Below are 19,074 nucleotides of genomic sequence, written 5' to 3'. Positions count from 1 at the left end.
CCTTACTATTTAGGGAACTCAATGCAATTTGCAATACTAGGTATATACCTATAGAGCAGGGATTTGAACAAACCGGTTCCCCAACATCCCCTACGGGTTTTGGAAGTCCCAAGCCTAGGAATTCGCACCAATAGATAAATCTACCATTCAAGCGACAGTACATCCCCAGGTCTCTTCCCAGAGCAGAAAACGCAAAGGTATGGACCAAAAGGGGAAACCAGCGAAATTCCAAAAAACAAACTCAAGCCCCCCACCGGTCATTGACACCACCATCCTAGAGTCACCCAAAGTACGTCAAACACCGGAAACCCCTGTATCCCTCTTACCTTCTATTTTGCTGGTCCATCTAGAAGAACTAGTTAAGACCTTACTATCCCCGCTCATTGAGAGGATAGAGAGAATTGGGGAAAAGCTTTCGAAAATTGAGGAAAATACCAACCCAAAGATCCAATCCCAGAGCATAGTTGCTTCCAATAAGCTTGATACCAATGCAAACAGCAACATAGCTCAGAGCCAGCTACTAATTCCCGTACCATTAGCTTTCAAAAGTAAGGAGGTACCCAAAAAATCGACTATGGCCCCTAGCTCTGCTCTTAGAGCAGGGCTAAACAAAGTAGAAAAGGGTTGTGAGGGGTTAGCTGCCAGCAATAGATGTATAAACTTACCACCGGAGCCAGCACCCTATGTGTGTGTCCTCTCGGGAGTGCCTAAGCTCCCTATCGGAAAAATTGAAGGCCAACAGGACCTTAAAAACAAAGTACAGTTTTGGTTAACGAAGAACAGACCTCTTCCATTTAATATCGATGGAAGAATTTTAAATGTGAGAAGGGTAGGGTGGATAGGTTCCCGACCCAAGACCATAGCCGGAGACCTGGCAATTGTTAATTTTAGGGATAACCAGGTTGTCCCATATCTCCATAGCTGGGAGCCACAAAGAGGAGATGGGCCAATAGCAACACGGGAATTGTGCTACTTCTACCCCAGAAATGCGTGTTTCCCAACCACAAGTTGGAGTGTAGAGGAAAACTACTGGGTGGACAGGAGGGGCCCTGTATCAATCAGCTACCAGCAGATCCCCACATATAACCACCAAAACCTATTCCCTGGCTCAGATATGGTGACCCGATAGGACAAGGATATTGCCCCAATCAGTAATTATTAATGCACAGTTACTATTCCTTCTGTATGATGTACAATATCGCTGTACCAAAATGTAACGAACCTCAACCTTTGTTTTTAATTGCTTTTCCTTTAACTTGTAATTATTTTTTTGAGGTGTTGACTGTTTATGGCATATTTGCACTCGATCATAAAAAATTGTGTTTCAATTATCGTCCCCTTCCCCCTGTACCTGATCTATTGGATTAATTGATATTGTATAAACTGTATTTTAAATGTATCTTTTATGGTTATGATTAGCCGAAATAAAGATTAATGACTGAAATACATTCTTGCAGAAATGTTTGGGATCACACTGCATAAAATCTTGGTCAAACTTCATTTGTCAACTCAGCCCTAAGGAGACAAGGCTATGATAGGTCCCAGAGTATTGAGATTTAGGAGACACTTGAAGGCATTTTTTTCCTGATACACTGATCATGAGTTGCATAATGTTATAGTCATGAGGTGGCACTTATGACTGGGGATGGGATGCGCTGCCAGTTAGCTCTAGAAGCTCCAGACTTACCTTCTCCAGCCATGTATTTCTCTAAGAACTCGGCCCATGTGCCTGGGTCTGGATGCACCTTTGCCATCTGATAGAAGAAGTAATAGGAGACCGCCACGTCCTTGGCATTTCGGGCAACATAGATGATCTGGAGGAAGTGGAAACAAAATGTGTATCTGTGATCGTTTATTAAATACCTGATTACGCTGTGTTTAATGCCCGTTATTTGGTAAATACTTCCTAGGGAAGGGTTGAACACTCACAAATCACAACATTTAGACTTAATCTAGAAGATGCCAACACATGAGTGAAAGACTCAAAGTGAAATAGCCACACAGCAAAGAATTACCCTATGATTTCATGAGACACTGTAGTTCTAGAGTTGACATGCTTTTTTCCTCTGTGCCAATCACTTAAGCATATTCAGCCTTAGAATAAGAGGATCTATGCTCCTGTTTGTATAAATTCCTACAAGTAAACGCCTCAGTAAACCTATTCCAAAGCTGAGATCTGTACTTGTGTGCCAATCCTGAGCCAATCAAGTCATGGAGACAGCCAAGCTAGGACCAGTCACTTGACCTTATTCAGCCCAGTGAATAATTTGATCCATTGGTTGCAGGAGGTGCCTACCAGCACACATTTTTGGGACCAGCTCTTATATGTCTTCATCAAACTTTCACCCAGAGCAAGAGAAAGAAAAACACAAAAGGAAGAAAGAAGGAGGGAGGGAAAGTTGGAAAACACAGACTAATTTGAAAGAGTGTGATAAAGGTTAATAAATAACTCGTGGTGGATGTAAGAGGCGTGAAGTTGAATCAAGTCTACACAGCCTTGCTATTAGGCACTCACAATATATGATAGCGCCGACCTTGGGCAACTGAGCAAAACTCTGGTCCCAGAACATATTCTTTAATAAATTAAGCACTGATTAGTCCTACTGGTAACTGGCTTTGTATTCCCGGCCCACTCCCTTGACCCAAACTGAATTATTCCACCCAGTCTTAGAGGAGCAGGCGCCATATCCTCGTTTCAACTCCCACTTTTACCAGGCCTTAGATTCAGCTCAGCCCTGGAATTTGCATCCTAACATTATCCTCTTCCTCTTTCCTCTTTCTCACAATAAATCCAAGTACCTTGCAGTTGTTCTCCCAGAAAGTTGTGGGCAGCAGCTGGACAGGCAAATGGGTCTTTACGAACCTTGGAGATGGGGCTTTAGCCAAGAGCTCGGTTCCTGGAGAAAAAGAGATACAGTGAGAGATACTAGCAAAGTGTGTGATCGTAGTGTGGTTTCTGTTGAGTCTCTGTGCCCTGGATGTCGAACTTTGCAATCTCAGAAACAAGTTTATGCATTTATTTTAGCATTCTATGCGTAAGTCAAATGTTTCAACAATGGTATCAATAACTGAGCTTTCCTTCCTTCTAAGTTTAATAGAATAAGGACCATTTAATGAAATTATGACAGCTAAAAAAATGCGAAGGTATAACTATAAGTGAAATATGAATATGCCTCTTCACTCCGCATACCATTATCCCGCATGCTGTCACAACGCGGTTGTAACAACGACCGCGTTGTGACAATGCATTCCATTACCCCGCAAGTCGTTACAGCGACTTGCGGAGGGGGGGCGCTGGATGTTGGAATAGTAATATGTACTATTCCAACTCCAGTCTGTGCGGACTGTAGGGAAGGTGTTGGATTTTAAATCCAACACCTTCTCGCCCCGCCGCAAGTCGTTACAACGACTTGTGGGGTAATGGTATGCGTTGTCACAACACGGTCGTTGTTACGACCGCATTGTGACAGCATGCAGGGTCACGGATGCGGGGTGATGGTAGTTTACCGTGAAATACAGTTTATCACTTTTAAGACAAGGGTATAATAATGATATTAATGGTATCCTACCTTCTGAAATCTATGTCCGCCCCTTCTCTTACATCCAGTTGGTCCCGACCTTTTTATCAGGAAAATTAGTCCTGTCTCTACCTAGCTGTTCTTGTAGAGGTTGTGTCTGTTTGTGTGTGCAAATATGCATGTGTTCTTGTGTGTATGTGTACAGCTGGCAATACTGGAATATTGGAAGTCTGGTTGACCTTGACAAACATCATTGAGAGAGGACCAAGTAGAGTGTATTTGCATGCAAGCTTGCTTGCTTGTATGAGTGCAGATGTATGTATAGCCTAAATATTGTGTAATGTTTACAAATATGTGATTAGGTATAATAGTGGAAAGACTATGCTAATACTTTCTAATTACAAGTTGCCATCCTTCCTTGTCACATTTTGGTTTTCGATGAACTAGCTTCTATTTGACTCTCCACACCCCCTTATTCTATGTACAAAACACATAACTTTTATGTGTTTTTGATACTACTTGCTCTCCATACAGGATCAGCTTGTCTGAGCATGTCAGGTGAAGGCCGAGGTCAGTTGGCTGCAGGTCGAAGTTGCTGTAGATGTCTGCTATTTTGTTGTGTAAGTGGTCCACTAGGGAGTCCCGAAGGGATTGGGAGGCCGATAAACCTGCTGCGGAGAAAAATGTAGCAGAAGTGCGAAGTCAGACCAATTGGTGATGCACCTTGGGTTGATCAGTGAGCAGGTAGGTCCCAGTCTCCTCTACCTTCTCAGAGTCCCAAGTTTAGGTCTTTGGCTAGTTGAGCAACTTTAGCACCTCTTACAAGGATTAAGGACTTGTGGACACCACTTTGCGGGTCTGGACTGGCTTAAGGCGGGATCAAAGTGCACTTTGAAGTTGTTGGACCTTTTTGTGTCCCTATAGCTCTGTAAACACCTGTCAATCAATTCCGAACAGGACATCTTCCTCAGCGACCTCAACTTCCACCTTGACGACTAAATGACACCAACTCCGCTAACCTCCTTGAAAGCATGAGCAACATTGTACTGACGCAACTGGTAACTGGCCCCACACATTGTGTAGGACACACCCTCAGCCCAATCTTTACAGCCAGCGACAGAATCAAATTCAGCCATGCCACTGAACCCACCTGGACAGACCACAGCATCATCTGCTTTACCACGGCAGGCCTACCATGACCCACCAACTACTTCCAGCCACAGATAGAACAAAATCACCAAGACCCAATGGACTATAGCCCTCAACACCACCAGACCATATGACACCAGCAACCTGGACCTAGCCATCCAAAACTTCTCCAAATTGATATCCAACTGTGCCGACAACATCTCCCCCATGAGAATGGCCAGCAGAACCAGAAAAATACCAGCTGGCTCACCCCTGAAATTCAGACTTTCAAATGCGACTGGAGCAAAGTTGTTGCTCCAGTAGGAACTTCTCAGACAGCACCATGTTCAAATCTTCCCTCAGAAAATACCAGCACCGCCTCAAAGAAGTCAAGGACGGCTTAACCATCTGCATCGAAGCAAGCGCAAATCACACAAGAGAACACTTGAGCATCGTCAGAGAAATCTCCTGCTCATCTGCCACTGAGACCACGATCCGCCCTCCCAAGCTCTTTGAGACTCCCTTGTGGACCACTTACACAACAAAATAGCAGACATCTACAGCAACTTTGACCTGCCGCCAACTGACCTCTGCCTTCTCCTGACATGCACAGACAACTCCCTCAGCCACCTCTTTGATTGGACGCCATTCACCACACCAATCACTGCAGCAATCACAACCTCCTTTCACTTCAAAGCACCATCAAAGCCCTGGCCCCCCCACGCCTTCAACCCTGGACAGAAGGAAATCAACAGCGCACTCACCAGCATCCTCAGCACATCCATCACCACTGCCACCTTCCTTGACGCCTGGAAACATACAGAGGTTAAATCCCTCCTGAAGAAACCCTCTGCCAACACCAGCAACCTTAAGAATTACTGCCCCATCTTGCTGCTCCCCTTCCCAGCTGAGGTCCTGGAGAAAGCCATCAATCCCCAGCTCACAGATCACCTGGAAGGAAACAACCTTTTCAATGCCTCCCAGTTCAGCTTCCGCTCCAACCACAGCACCGACACAGCCTTGAGAGCTGCAACCGTTGACATCAAATCCATGTTCGACTGTGGCAAGATAGAAGTTGTGGTCCTCCTTGACCTCTCAGTGGCCTTTGACACCATCTCCTAGCACACCCCCATTATCAGACTACATCACATCAACATCAAAGGAAACACCCTCAAATGGATCACCTCTGTCCTCACAGGATGCACACATAAAATCCGTCTACTGCCCTTCATTTCTGAACCCAAGAGAATTATCTGCGGTGTCCCCCAAGGATCCTCCCTCAGCCCCACCCTCTTAACTCCCTTTGCCTCGTTCCTCCCCAGAACCCTAAAGTTCCTTTACCTGCTTTTACCTCTAATCACGCCTGAACCATAAAATCCCATTAGCACCCTTTACCTCTTTCCTCCTCTGAAGCCTAAAATCCCTATACCTTTGACCTTTTCCAGCCTCATACCTCCCTCATGCCTTTTACCTTTTTCCGCCTCATAGCTCCTTTTACCTCTACTCACCTCTGGACCTTAACATCCTCTTACCTCTCTCTACTCCTAACTGTCCTTGAACCCTAAAACCTTTTACCACCTTTTTTCTTTAGCCACCCACAAACCATAAAAAGTCCTCACTTTCCTTTACCTTTGCCATCCTCTGGTCCCTAACAACCACTTACCTCTCTTTACCTCTACCTATCCCTAATTACTAAAACTTCCTTAACTCACTTTACCTCTACCTGTCCCAGAACCCTAAATATTCCTTACCTACTTCTAACCCTACCCACCTCTGAACCCTAAAACCCCTTACCGCCCTTTACCTCTTCTATCCCATGCACCCTATAACCCTCTTATCTTTTTTTAGCCATGCCCATCTTTCATCCCTGAAAAATACCTACTTTTACCTTTACCCGCCCGTAAACACCCTTTACTCCTACATTCCCAGAATCCTAAAAAAACCTTACCTCTACCCAAACCCGACCACTAAAAACCTTTTAGCATACCTCTCCCTGCCCCAGGACCATTAAAAAATCCTTCCCCGACATAACCACCACCTGCCCCTGAACCCTAAGAGCTGCTTACCACCCCTTAACATCTGCTCACCCAATTCCGAAGCCTAAAAAACCCTTAACTCCTTTGAAAACAACCAGCCCCTAACCATTAGAAACCTCCAACACCCCTTTACTACTACAAGTCCTGACCCTTACCTGTCTTTACCTCTATCCACCCTTGAACCCTAAAAAAAACCTTACATATCGTTACCTCTTCTTGTCCCTGAATCCAAAAAAAAACCTTACCTCCCTTTACCACTTCCCATCTCTAAACACTAAAACCCGCTGTAAGAAACTGGGTTATTAGTTGAGGGGTATAAGCATCCACCTCAAGTAGTAATTACAATCCTTGCCAGGGTGAACCAGTAAAGTCACTAATTAAACTTGAGCTCAACCCCCTGGTGGCTATGGTACAGAGATAATGGGCCTCACTTAGAGACACTGTGCTAAGTATTTATGCAGTACTAAAATGGTAATAAAGTTGAAATGTAAACCAATAACATTCCCCAAATCAATTTGAAAAAACAGTGGAAAAAGTAATAGGCAAAGTCACACCAAAATGATAACAATTCAATAAAGGGAACCTGTGATATGAATTTATAAAGTTTCAAATAGAAATAGTAACATGAAGCACAAAGTGCCAATGATAGTTGGTGGTAGCGGTAGCCCGGGACCTAGGTGCAATTTGGCACTGATCGTGATGAAGTGCAGGTCGAAAAGACCAACCAGGTTTGTCATGGTCTGAGATTTAACTTTTTTAACTTTAGTCCTTCAAGTCCCAATCCATCACAGGAGTACACTTCTAAAACCTGTCAAAACCTCAGGGGAGGCACTTAGTGACTAATAGAGTGGCAGGCAGAACTCAGTCCAGGTCCAGGTGCCACTAATAAGCTGGTCAGCTGCAGGAAAGGCCTCTTGGAGCTTGTTTTTTCAATGTGAATTGAACAGGAGGTCGACCTTATGGCCCTTTTAGTCCACTTTTTTAACCTCGGAGAGCAGGTCCAATGCTTTACAATTCCCCCCCCCTGAGTATGACAGCGGGTTCAGTCCATTTCTTATCTTCACCAAGTCCAGAAGTGATATGAAATGGGTGCCTGGAGATGCCACATGTTTGCCTGGTACCAGCATTTGGGTGGGAATTACCCCATGGGATGCCCTAACCAATGGTGCATGGTTCCTGGGGCTAACCCTATCCACTTTGGACGTTTTTAAAATGTTCAAAGTCTTTGATCATACTAAACGTGTGTTCTGAGGGCCAGTGGTGTGCATGGAGACAAGAGTGTATTATGGTAATATCAATGTCCTCCCACATCAAAGATGAGTTTTCATTAACCAGACAGTGGCTACACCCATAGTGGTTTGGCTTTCTGTGTCCCTCTTTTGAAGTGCCCCCCAAATAATATATGTAAAACCTGCAAACCTGTCAAGCAGGATGTGATATTAGGCCCAATTTAGTGGAGGGCGACTCTTGTATAAGAAGGAACAGTCTCATTTCACACATACACGTCAATGAGAGATTTTTAACACTCTTCTGCCAGAATATAATCTTTTCAATTTCATGGCCAATCAACCATCACATTGCCCTGATATATAACCTACTTATAAGGACAGGGAATTAAGTTCTATCATAAATCTTACATATGTCTTGTCCTGTTTTATGTCTTTCTTAAACAATTTTAAAATTATTTAAAATATTAGTAGTGCCCATAATCCTTTTAAGGCATAATTTACGTTGTTTAAATTGGAGAAGGCTAGCCCAATAGTCTATAAGGACCCCTTGGTACTGAAGAAACAAAGCCAGGGTCTAACGTAGGGAAAGAATATTTCTGAGGATTTTCTGAGGAAATTGTTGCAGTCATGCTGCAGGGACGTTGAAGCTTGCCTTTGGTGGGACAGCACCGGTTACATTATTTTGGCAGCCTTTTTAAATATCTGTAAGGAAGTCAACTTAGCCCTTACAAAGAAAGGGAGAAGGGATGCTAAAGAGGGGTACAAATAGTTTGATAGAAAATGCTCTAAGGCTCATACTACTCTGATGTTAGTTCTGCTCCAACTGGTGAGATGCCAAGAGGCTGTTAGATTGGCCAGATCCCACTTTACATTGGCATGTAGGGTGCAGAAAAAGGAGCTTATAGAGGAAGTCTCGGATCAGTCACTGTCTGCTTGTCACTCGGGAAATTGCGCTGCTTTTTGGAAAGTGTTAAATCGGTCAATACTCACTGAGTTAGGAGTCCCTGATATGGTACAGTCCATTTCAGCACATGCATGGTTAAATCATTTTGAAGCCATTTATGCAGCTAATAAGGAGTGACCACCAAATGACCATAAGGAACCTACGAGAGGGTATGATATTAATTTTGAGATTCAGGACGTCACAGATGCTATTAAGGCATTTTGCTTCTGGCAAAGCGCCGGGCCCGGATGGGGTCCCTGGGGATCTTTTTAACAGCTGGATTGAGCTATGGGCTCCTGTTATAGCTCAGCACTGCAATGCGGCCGTAAGAGGGATTTTACCCTGTCCTGGCAAAAGTCAGTTATAGTGGCGGTTTTCAGGAAGGGTAATCGGTCAGATCCAACCAGCTATTGGGCTATTTCTTTTTTGGATGGCGAGGTAAAGATCATTGGATGGACAGTACTGAAGCGACTTACAGTTTGGGCGGAGAGAGGAAAGATTTTATCAGACATTCAATATGGCTTTGGGCCAGGGCAGAGGACGATCAAGCAAAATCTGAATCTCCATCTGTTGATCTCTAAATACACAGTGGCCAAGAGAGAATCAGCTCATTTGGCTTTCCTAGACCTCAGAGAAGCCTTTGATACAGTGGATAGATCGAAACTTAAGGCTGTCCCGGGGGGATTGGGTTTGGAGACTCCTCTTGTGTCATTTTTGAAACATTTACATGCTGGCAAGAAGGCCTCAGTTGGATATGGTCCATCAGGGGAAATCTTACCCAATGGTGATAGGTCCTAAAAGTGGTAAATAAAGTCCTTTCTGATTGATGGCATCTTATTGAAAACACAAAGGAATTCTGTTATCTTGGCCTTTGGCTGGACAGTAAAATTAGTTGGGACCCTTTAAAAAAAAAAAATTAAAATCTTTTTATTGAATTGTGATGCAACTTATATCTACTGCCAGCACAGGCAGTTTAATCAAGACGAGCAAAAAATACAACAATACAGTATCAAATACATCCTTAGTGATCAGAGTGTACAGTACCAAGATTACATGAACAATATAGACATAGCACCATGATTACAATCACACACCATTGATAGTAGTAACAGGGTCAATTGTGCACGTTAAACATCATCATCTGATAGCTGAATGGCGAGGAATTGTTTAAGCGGCCCCCAAATATCATTCGGTCTGTAGGTTACAGGCAGTTCTTCAGCATAAAGTTCTAAATTGTCTTTGCAATATACCATGTCTTTCATCCATCCCTCCAGTTTTGGCACCAATGCACTGTCCCACGTAAACAGAGTGAATCGTTTTGCAAGCAATAGGGCAACTCTTACAAACCTGCCTGTAGTGCCCTTCAATTGGGGGAGGTAGTTTAGCAGACAAACCAGGGGTGTACAGGGGAGTGTGATGCCGTCATGGTTTAGATACGGTTGAGCTCCCCATCCCAATATTGGAACACCGGGTCACAGCGCCAGGCAAGGTGTAAGAAATCAGCATGCAACTGCCTGCAGCACTTACATTGATCCGAGTCCCTCAAACCCATTCTGTATAATCTGGATGGGGTGTAATATGATTGATGCAGAAATTTGAAATGAATAATACGCAAATTCCCATTGGGTGTGAGACGACCTGTCAGCTGACACACACGCTCCCATTCCTCTACAGTAAACTGATGGTCTAATATGTCATTCCACCTCGCAAGACTTTTATCTGATTCTCTGACCGTTTCATCCTGCACCGCCCTGTATAATTCAATTATCAGTTTTTTCCTAGTTGGTGTTACCAGCAGCAGTTGTAGGGACAGTAGTGTCGGCGGTTCATCCGGAAAATCAAGGTAATGATCTCACATGGCACGTTTAAGGCGATAAAAAGTTATTGAAATAAGGACGTGGGGTTCTGTATGTAGTTCAGATCACTCTGTGTAAGATAGCGCCCCTCCTGGTACAGCTCATGCATATGGGCAATGCCAGCTTTTTTCAACAATTTTAGAGGTCCCACCTCTTGGGTGACTGATAAAGTGGCATGATGGGCTAATGGCAGTGCGGGTGCATATAATGGTAATTTTTGTGCCCTATCGCCTATCCCCTGCCACGCGGCAATAGTCATATCAAGTGTGTTGATTTCTGTTTTTGGTGTGTGCCTGTTAGAAACAGGTAGTGTGGTGCAGAGCAGGTGGGCCAAACTCCAGAGGAAATGTGTAAAGTATCCACGCAGCACACACAGGCGACACATAAGGCACACTACAAAAAGAGACTCCACACCAGGTTAGGTGAAATACAGTATGTGTATTGTACAATAAACACATCAGAAGGGAATCACAGGTGCAGAAAAACTGTGCCAGCCAGCACTAGGTAATAATTCACATGGGACTATTTACAAGGCAGGGCCAATCGGGCCGCTGCCAGCATCTTCACAAGGTACAAAGATTAATGTAAAACCAACAGGATTAAAAGTGCCCCAGCCAGTACTTACTAGTAAAATGATGAGGTTAGCAACACTGCTGTAACATCAGCCACATTAGCTCAGGCAGGAACACATGAGCATAATTTCACATCAGCATAAAACTTAGCAACCATGCCCTACGCATAAAAGCATTAGCACTAAATCAGTAGCATAAACCAAGTGGACCTACACAGGAAGCTTTGGTCATAATCACATTAGGTCAGGTGGCAATGCAGATTAGTTGGCATTAATCATTATCAGGAACATAAAGCCTCATAACGTGGCTTGAAAGCATTAAACTTGCACAGTGGCATCATCATATGCACTAGACGTCCTTGTGGGCATAAACATGAAGCCTAAAATGAACACATCCAGTCAGACATAGTACATGTTATGCAAAACGTCAGCATGGGTCCATGAAGCCTAAGATCAGCACGGCAGCACTAAGGGGAAAAGCCTTAGGCATGAATACACATCATCATGGCATGACAATAGTATAAGGCATAAACCTAACCCAGCCATGTAAGCCTTGGGGGGGAGCATTAGGCCTGGACCCTGAGCAACACATTCATGTAAATAAATGCACTCCCCAACACGTTAGCAGTAGGCATGGGAGGAAACCATTATTGCATAATCTCAACATTGCAGTGCACATGTGGTAACACCGTCAGTCCTTGCCTCCTACGCTGCAGATGAGATTCTGTCGCCACTGCGCAGTCACCAAGGGGCCTCTAAATTCACGAATGCCCCAACACTGTGCGGCTGCCCACTGCAGACGGGGCCAGCTGTGTAATCAGCATCGATGGGCGGGCACCGACAGTGTGCCCCGACACACCCTCAACTGCCATGCCACTTCTAGGGGCTCCGCTCTGGGCCTCTCTTTACTCAAAATGTGCCCCCACTACTAGAGCAGCCCACCTTCCCCCCTGCGGAACCGCTCAGGCGAATTTGTCACTGGCTGGAGCCCCCCTTTCTCGGGGACTCAAAGTAGATATAGTGGGATCCTCGTTGCCACTGCCGCTTCGGCGGTGCAGCAGTGTTGCCCAGATTAGTGCGAGAGCTGGGGTCCCTTCCGTGGGACCAACAGAGGAGACGGGCACCGGCAATGTACCCTGGTGCCCCCTCCACACTCCCTCTTCAATGTCAGAGCGGCGCGCAATCCTGCGGGGCCGCTCAGTCATACAGGCACCGGCAGGGTGTCTCCCGCTCGCTTCCCCGGCCAGCCCCCACTCACCGGGACTCCTCTTGTGGAATCGGCTCCTCCGGTATCCTCCGTGCCAGTACATGCAGGTGCGGGTGGCCCCTGCTCCCAGTCGGCCTTTGCTTCCTCTCTCTGGGCCTGGCTGGGGGCGGTTCACTTCTCCCATGGGTAGGGGGAGGCCGGGGGTCTCTCAGGCCTTCCTCGCTCCTCAGACCACCTCTGCGGGAATCGGTTGCGGGCTCCGAGCTCCTGGCTCATCTCGGGGCCTGTGGACCAATCACAGTGCGGCTTCCAGGGGGGCATAGCCTATGATGCGGCCGGCGCCCCGGTTGCCCAGCAATGCTCGCTCGCGCGTTCCAGGCCTAGCACGGCCTTCGCTGATGGCGCAGCGGCCCTCCCTGGGCCTCGGGGGCCACAGCGGTGCACAGGGACCCAGCGCTCCTTCTTTTCTCGGGGCCTGGGCAGTGGGGAGGATCTCGGCAAACGGCACTTCTACAGGCCAGAGTGTCCACCCTCAGTTACCCGGGCTGCGGCGGTGATTCTTTTCTCGGCGGCCATATGCCGGGTGCGCTCCCGCTGGGTTAAATCAGCGCACTAACGCGGGGTAGGCTCCCGCCATTTTTGAAGGCAGCAAAAGGGCAGCAATATGCGGAGTGGGCACCCGCTCTCCCTTGCATCGCGGGGCCCTCCCTGCCACACGTGGGCCCCACTGGGATTATGGATCCTCCACCTGGGGGTACAAGCGTGGGGTGGGCTCCTGCCAATTTCAGGCGTGCAGGGAACAGGCACTCCTCACCTCCTGGCCATGAAGGGAATGGTGCCCACGCTCCTCTTCTCCTGGGCAATCAGTATAGAGCGCCACCCTCACCAAGTGCTAGATAGCAGACAGGGAAGCACAGACCAGTCCAGTTTAGCGCTCCCCAAGGCGCTAGGTCCCCACCAGGAGATTCAGGGACACAAGACAGCTCTCCTCTTCTCTTTGGAAAGGGCCATATATAGCTCTTTTCCTCTGGTAATTGGGCGAATAGTCCCACTAGGCGCTAGGGTGCCGGCAGGGCACAATTTGGGAACTGCATACAAAGACAATTAGGCATGGGAGGGAAATAACAGGACATAACAGGGGGGAAAGAGCACAGCCAGTGCAGGGGGAAAAGATGTGCAGTTTTTTTATAAAGGGGGGACTAACTATTCACGATGACCCAAACTGTGCAGCGCATATTGCAAAATCATTCCGATTCCAATGCAATTGAAAATGGCTCGCCGTCCTGGCCTGGCAGCTTCAAAACGTTGATGAGCAGACAAAACAACATTGTCCCCGATTTCTGACGTACCACGAAGCCCGGCTGAAAAAGTAAATGTGAAATCTCTATCTATCCGCAGAGGGCAGGTGGGTGGACACTCCTCTCCTGCATCAAGCCAGTCACGGTCAGCCACTACAACCTTCACCCACTGCCAGAAACGGGCTTGACACCCCCTGCCATGACACCATGCTTGACACCCCCTGCCATGACACCAAACTTGAAAACAAGCCCCCAATCGTGCTCACCCCTACCTACTCCCAGTGGCGAAGAGGCGTAGCGGATGTAATGGACCTTCAACATGAGCCTTGGCAGCAGATCCCGCACCTCACCTTCTTGGACGACAACGAATCTCCCACAGTGACTGCTGGCCAACAACTCAAAGATATAGTACAGAATACGATGGGAAACAAATCCAGTGCAACGCATACAACTGGAGATACAACCACTGAAATTCTCTGACCAACTATGCCAGCGCCAACAGCTCCAAAACCCAAGATTTCGCACACAACTATGGGATACCGCACGAGACAACCGCTGTCCGACGAGTTAGCTCCACGTGTCTCTGCCGCTGCCCAAAGGCCCGCTGAGAGCGAGGATGATGCAATCCCAAAACGTACCCTCGTCCCACAAACTGCTCAGCCACATTAGTGTTTTCTCCACTCTCACCGCATGCCTCAAACCGCTGGTAACGCCGGTCAGGTCATGTGGGAAAACAGCGGACACTGTATACTCCCGGTGGCTCTGGACACCGCAGCTCCGCTCCCGCCAAGACAAACAGCTGACTCCGAGACTGCAGCCGTTTATCTGCAGCACCCTTCCTTGCACACCGCCGCCGATCTCGCTCCGGTCCTGCCAATTCAGCTGCTGCCTGTCCTCCTGTTCCACGCCGCCACAGGCCTGCAGGGAAACAAAAGAAAATTAATTACGGGCCGCTGGTTGCCCGGGTGCCATGCCTGTGGGGAGCAAAGGATCAAGAGACTGTTCCGCTCCCCACACCCCCTTTTAAAGGGGGGGGCATGGGCCTGCCGGTCTAAACTGGTCGAGCCCCAATGCTGGATGCCTGTGTGAACCTGAAGCACAAAAGTGCTTCTCATTCATGTCCCGCCGAACGCCGCCTATTGGACGCGCAGGGGAGGTGGGAGTGCTCCCACCTCCTCCTTCGCCCCGGGGACCGGTCCGACCGCCATAATACTTAGCGTCGGCCTTGCCCAGCAGGTTTTGTTGCTGGACTGTGCTGCAGGCAATGTTGCAGCGCTGCCCTGCGACAAAACTACATGGAAGGACTGCGCACCATCAATAAGATAGTGCGCATTCCTAGGCCTCACTCATGAAAAGTGTTGCAGAGCTGCAACAAGACAGCGTTGCAACACCTTTCACTACCCCCTTCTTGCGACACCACGGATGCGCTATAATTACTGGACAGCGCTCCATAACTCAATTAATGCCATCATGCAGGCGTAAGGTACTGATGCAGCACCATTTTAGAGGGGTGCCCGGGTGTCGGCGCAGTTGGTGATCCATGGCTGGTGGTTGCGCGCTGCGGTGTCATTGCCAGTAAGCGTTGGCGGAGTGGTGGTGCTGAGGGAGTTGACGAGACGTACTTTGGTGGCCATGATCCAGCTGCAACGAGGGTGATGATGGTGGTTGTGTAAGGCGGGCCTTTCAGAAGCAGTGATGTATACAATGAGGTCGGTCCAGGAGAGTTCTGGTGGTGTGGCTGTAATTGAAGGTCCTGATGGCGGAGGAGACGTGCTCGACCGTGTGTCCTGCTATGTGGCTTGCTACAGTGACTAGCTGCTTGAGTCTGATGTTGGGGAGAAACCCCAGGAGGGGGTAGTGTTCTGGTCACTGGGGTTGTCCAGGTGGAACTTGAGTTTGCAGAGTAGGATGTTGTCAGTGGATGGGAGAGCCTGGTGTGCAATGAGGTCTACAATGGTATCGGAAAATAGATGTCCATGGGCCGGGGGGCCTGCAGAGAGATGGGGTTGGGTTGTTCCGGATCTGTAAGTTGAGCTGTTCCATGGCCACCGTTTGGGTCATTAGAGTGCGTGGTCAGTCGGAGTGGGCTCCTGTAGGTGAGGGCAATGCCTCCTCCTGGATGGTCGGGGTGGTCCTTGCAGGTGATTTAGTAACCGTCAGTGATGGCGATGTCCGGTCCGGAGCAGATGTTGATCCTGACAGGCAATGTGGCATCCAGGGTTGATGGCGAGGTGGGTGCTGGCGCCGTAGGGGTGGAGCGTAGTCCAGGGGCAGACGGATGCAGACTGGCTTGCCTATGGCTTGCCTTTGGCATGGGAGACGTCCATTACAACACAGGCATTACATCATACTGCCTTTAGAACGCAAATCCAACAATGCAGGTGACTTTACATCTCATTCCATCACAACGCATTTTGAGGTCAGTAATGGGGTATTTTTAATTTTTAGGATTGGTATGGGTTTCGGCTGTCGGAGATGAAATGTGGGGTGTATTATGGTGTAAAGTTTGAATATTGGGGTATGCATTTGGGTCAAATATGAAATGTGGGGTGTGCATTTGGGTTAAATATGAATTTTTTTTTTGGGGGGGGTTCAAAGACACATTTTAGGGTTCAGAGTTTGCTTTGGGGTGCAAGGGTCAGTTTATGGATTGCACCCACTGAAGTGGGAATACATCTCCGCAATCCAACACCTTCCCTGCTGTTGCAATATGCCTAGTATTAGTAAGCATTGTAATGGAATGCGATATAATGGTATGCGTCGTAACTATATATATGCTTTTGGCACACCAGTGATACGCACGCTGCCATGGCCGCACAACACCCGCCATTGAGAAGGGCTGCGGGGGGGACTTGACAGCTGAGAGGTGGGAAATGCCAGAAAGAACACTGGATGGGGAGTGGACCGTGGTGTGTGTGAGCGCATGTTGTAAATATTTAAATGAAAGAAATCTTACCTTGAGGCTGGGTCTTGTGTCTTCATTGTTCCTGCTCCCCTGAGTCTGCTACAAGGGACAGGAAGTAGGCAGCCAGACTCCCTCCCCTAAGTCAATCAAAACGCTGCAATGCAGCGTTCGGATTGGTCATTGGCGTCGGGGCGAGGCATTCAGCCAGAGGCTGAAGGTGTGGGCATGATCTCCATGCAGGCTGTAATGCAGCCTGCATTGCGACCAGGACAGTGCGCATGACAACTTTGTGCGGCCTGAGCGGGCCAATGAAACAGTCACGGCACACTTGAGTGGGCATGCCACTCCGCCTCTGCCCTGTTTCATGAGTGGAGCAGCCCTACCCATCCTCCCTCCCGCAAAGGAAGAATGGAACGATAACATGATGAAGTTATCATCATGTGATGATTGATCCTCTTCTTGCACTGCTCGGAAGCATTGGGGCGACGCTCTTCTGCCATAGCCGGCATGGGGGTGCGTTATCTACTGTAGCTAGGCCTGGGGGGCTCGACCCCCGTGCCTCCTCCGCTACATGTCCCACCTTCTCCTTACCTGGACATTGACAATGAGGCGCAAACCAGTAAACTCTCTCCAAATCTGTGACTCACCCAGCAGGAGCCTCAGCCAGGTGGGATTTCACAAGCGTGGGTGCAGCAGTCGCTGCCAAGTCCGCTGGTGAACCTGCAGATGCAGTTGATGCAGCAGGGCCCCCTTAGGCGTGAAGTTGCAGCGCTCCTACCACACAGGTTCAGTGCAGTTTAAGGGGCCACATACCTCCACAGCATCTGGCCAGCCCAACAATATCTGACCTGTGAAGCAGAGAGGCGGCATCCACCATTGGTAATCTCCTCCTTGCACCTCGATGTAGTGGTGGATCGTAGTATGCAATGCAGACCTCCTACGTTGGGGCGCAGGAGCGCCTCTACTATTAACAGCTCCAAGGTGCTTCTCGCACAGGTCAGCAACGTGTCTCCATGCAACCTTCCAGACTTCACCACAGGTACGGGCAATCGTCGCGCCTCAATGTCTACTGCCATGGATCATCGACTCCCCAGCTCCTCCACATCCCACTCCAGGCTCCAGGTGCAGGTCCAGCGAGGCATCCTGGCTCCAGACGCAGGTCCAGCGAGGCATGCAGGTTCCAGACCCAGCTCCAGCGAGGCATCCTGACTCTCATCCTGGTCATCCTGGTCATCCTGGATGTTGGGTGGCTTGCAGGGGTTGTTAATGTGTGCTGCATTTGGCCCTGGTTGCTCCTTTATGCATTTTATTGGTTTGTATGCCTATTTTCTATTGAATGTTGACTGATGGGCTATTTTTCGTATTAGATACAAAAAATAACTCACATTGGGCTGAATAATGTGAGGTTTTTTGCCGCTAATGGGCCTATCTGTAGTTTTCGCCCACTAACGCCGGAATTCCTATTACCATTGTGCTAATGTTATCCCTGATACTATCACCATGTAGCGATGCCTTGTTAATTCGCCGCTAACATGGTGATAGTTTTCAGCCATAAAAATACTGCCGCTTACTGGCGTTAGCAATGGTTATCGCCAGTGCTTGTACATATGCCACACAGTTTTTTTTTATTTCCGGTCGCTGTAAAGTGATTGGGTGTCTCTAGCACTGCAAATATATTATTATTAAGTATGATCCTTAACAACTTCCTAAGCGCATACATGTTTATTCACAGTGCTGAATACAGTCTTTGTTGTTTTCATATATCTTTCTGATATATGAACATTGGGGAATAAAGTTAATATTGCAATACAATGATGCAAGACGATCGAAGTAGGGAAACTGCGAGCATATCACATATGAATCAAAAAAGAAATGCTATCTATGTGATTAACAAATATACGTAAGAAGGAGTACTCATAACGTCTAAAACTAATTTCATCTACATTTTAATCAACTCAATACAATGTCAGTCCAAATTATTATTCTACCAATGCAACTTCTTCTTTCAGGTCCAGTCAATGCACAAAAATTGCTTGGGAAGCCAAGCAGGTAATGATGCAAATTTGGCTTGATGTAGTGATCATTCAAACACTGAGATTCTTCTCATGGATTTCAAAATAATGCAGGAGCCAAGTCATGATATTTCAAAACAAACTTATTCCTTCCAAAATCGAATAGCAGCCCAGCCAACGCATTTCGTCCCTAACAGGGACTTCATCAAGGATTAGAAATATTATTTTTATTCTCTTTTTAGTGACGCTTTTTTTGATAGAGATATCCTATAAACGCTTTTTTTGATAGAGATATCCTATAAAAATGCAGGCATAAAGTGAGTGTATCCCCAGTGGGACCTGCGACATTAAGCAGAATGGCGCCAAATCCA

At 47.5% G+C, this 19,074-nt stretch overlaps 1 protein-coding gene across 6 annotated transcripts in view; it reads right to left on the bottom strand.

The window, feature by feature from the left end:
- LOC144768578 (sulfotransferase 1 family member D1-like) overlaps positions 1-19,074 on the bottom strand; it is a 284,580-nt gene that overhangs the window by 38,401 nt on the left and 227,105 nt on the right. For all 6 annotated transcript variants that reach the window (XM_078652361.1, XM_078652365.1, XM_078652364.1 and 3 more), the window contains 2 exons: positions 2,800-2,897; positions 1,688-1,814 (listed from right to left, as the gene is read on the bottom strand). In XM_078652361.1, the coding sequence (XP_078508487.1) occupies positions 1,688-1,814; positions 2,800-2,897 (225 nt within the window). The remainder of the gene's footprint in view (positions 1-1,687; positions 1,815-2,799; positions 2,898-19,074) is intronic.

This window comes from Lissotriton helveticus, chromosome 7 (assembly GCF_964261635.1).
Source record: "Lissotriton helveticus chromosome 7, aLisHel1.1, whole genome shotgun sequence".
NCBI classification, from domain to species: Eukaryota; Metazoa; Chordata; class Amphibia; order Caudata; family Salamandridae; genus Lissotriton; species Lissotriton helveticus.
Note: the sequence above shows the minus strand (reverse complement) of the source record. Positions and strands in the feature narration are given on the sequence as shown.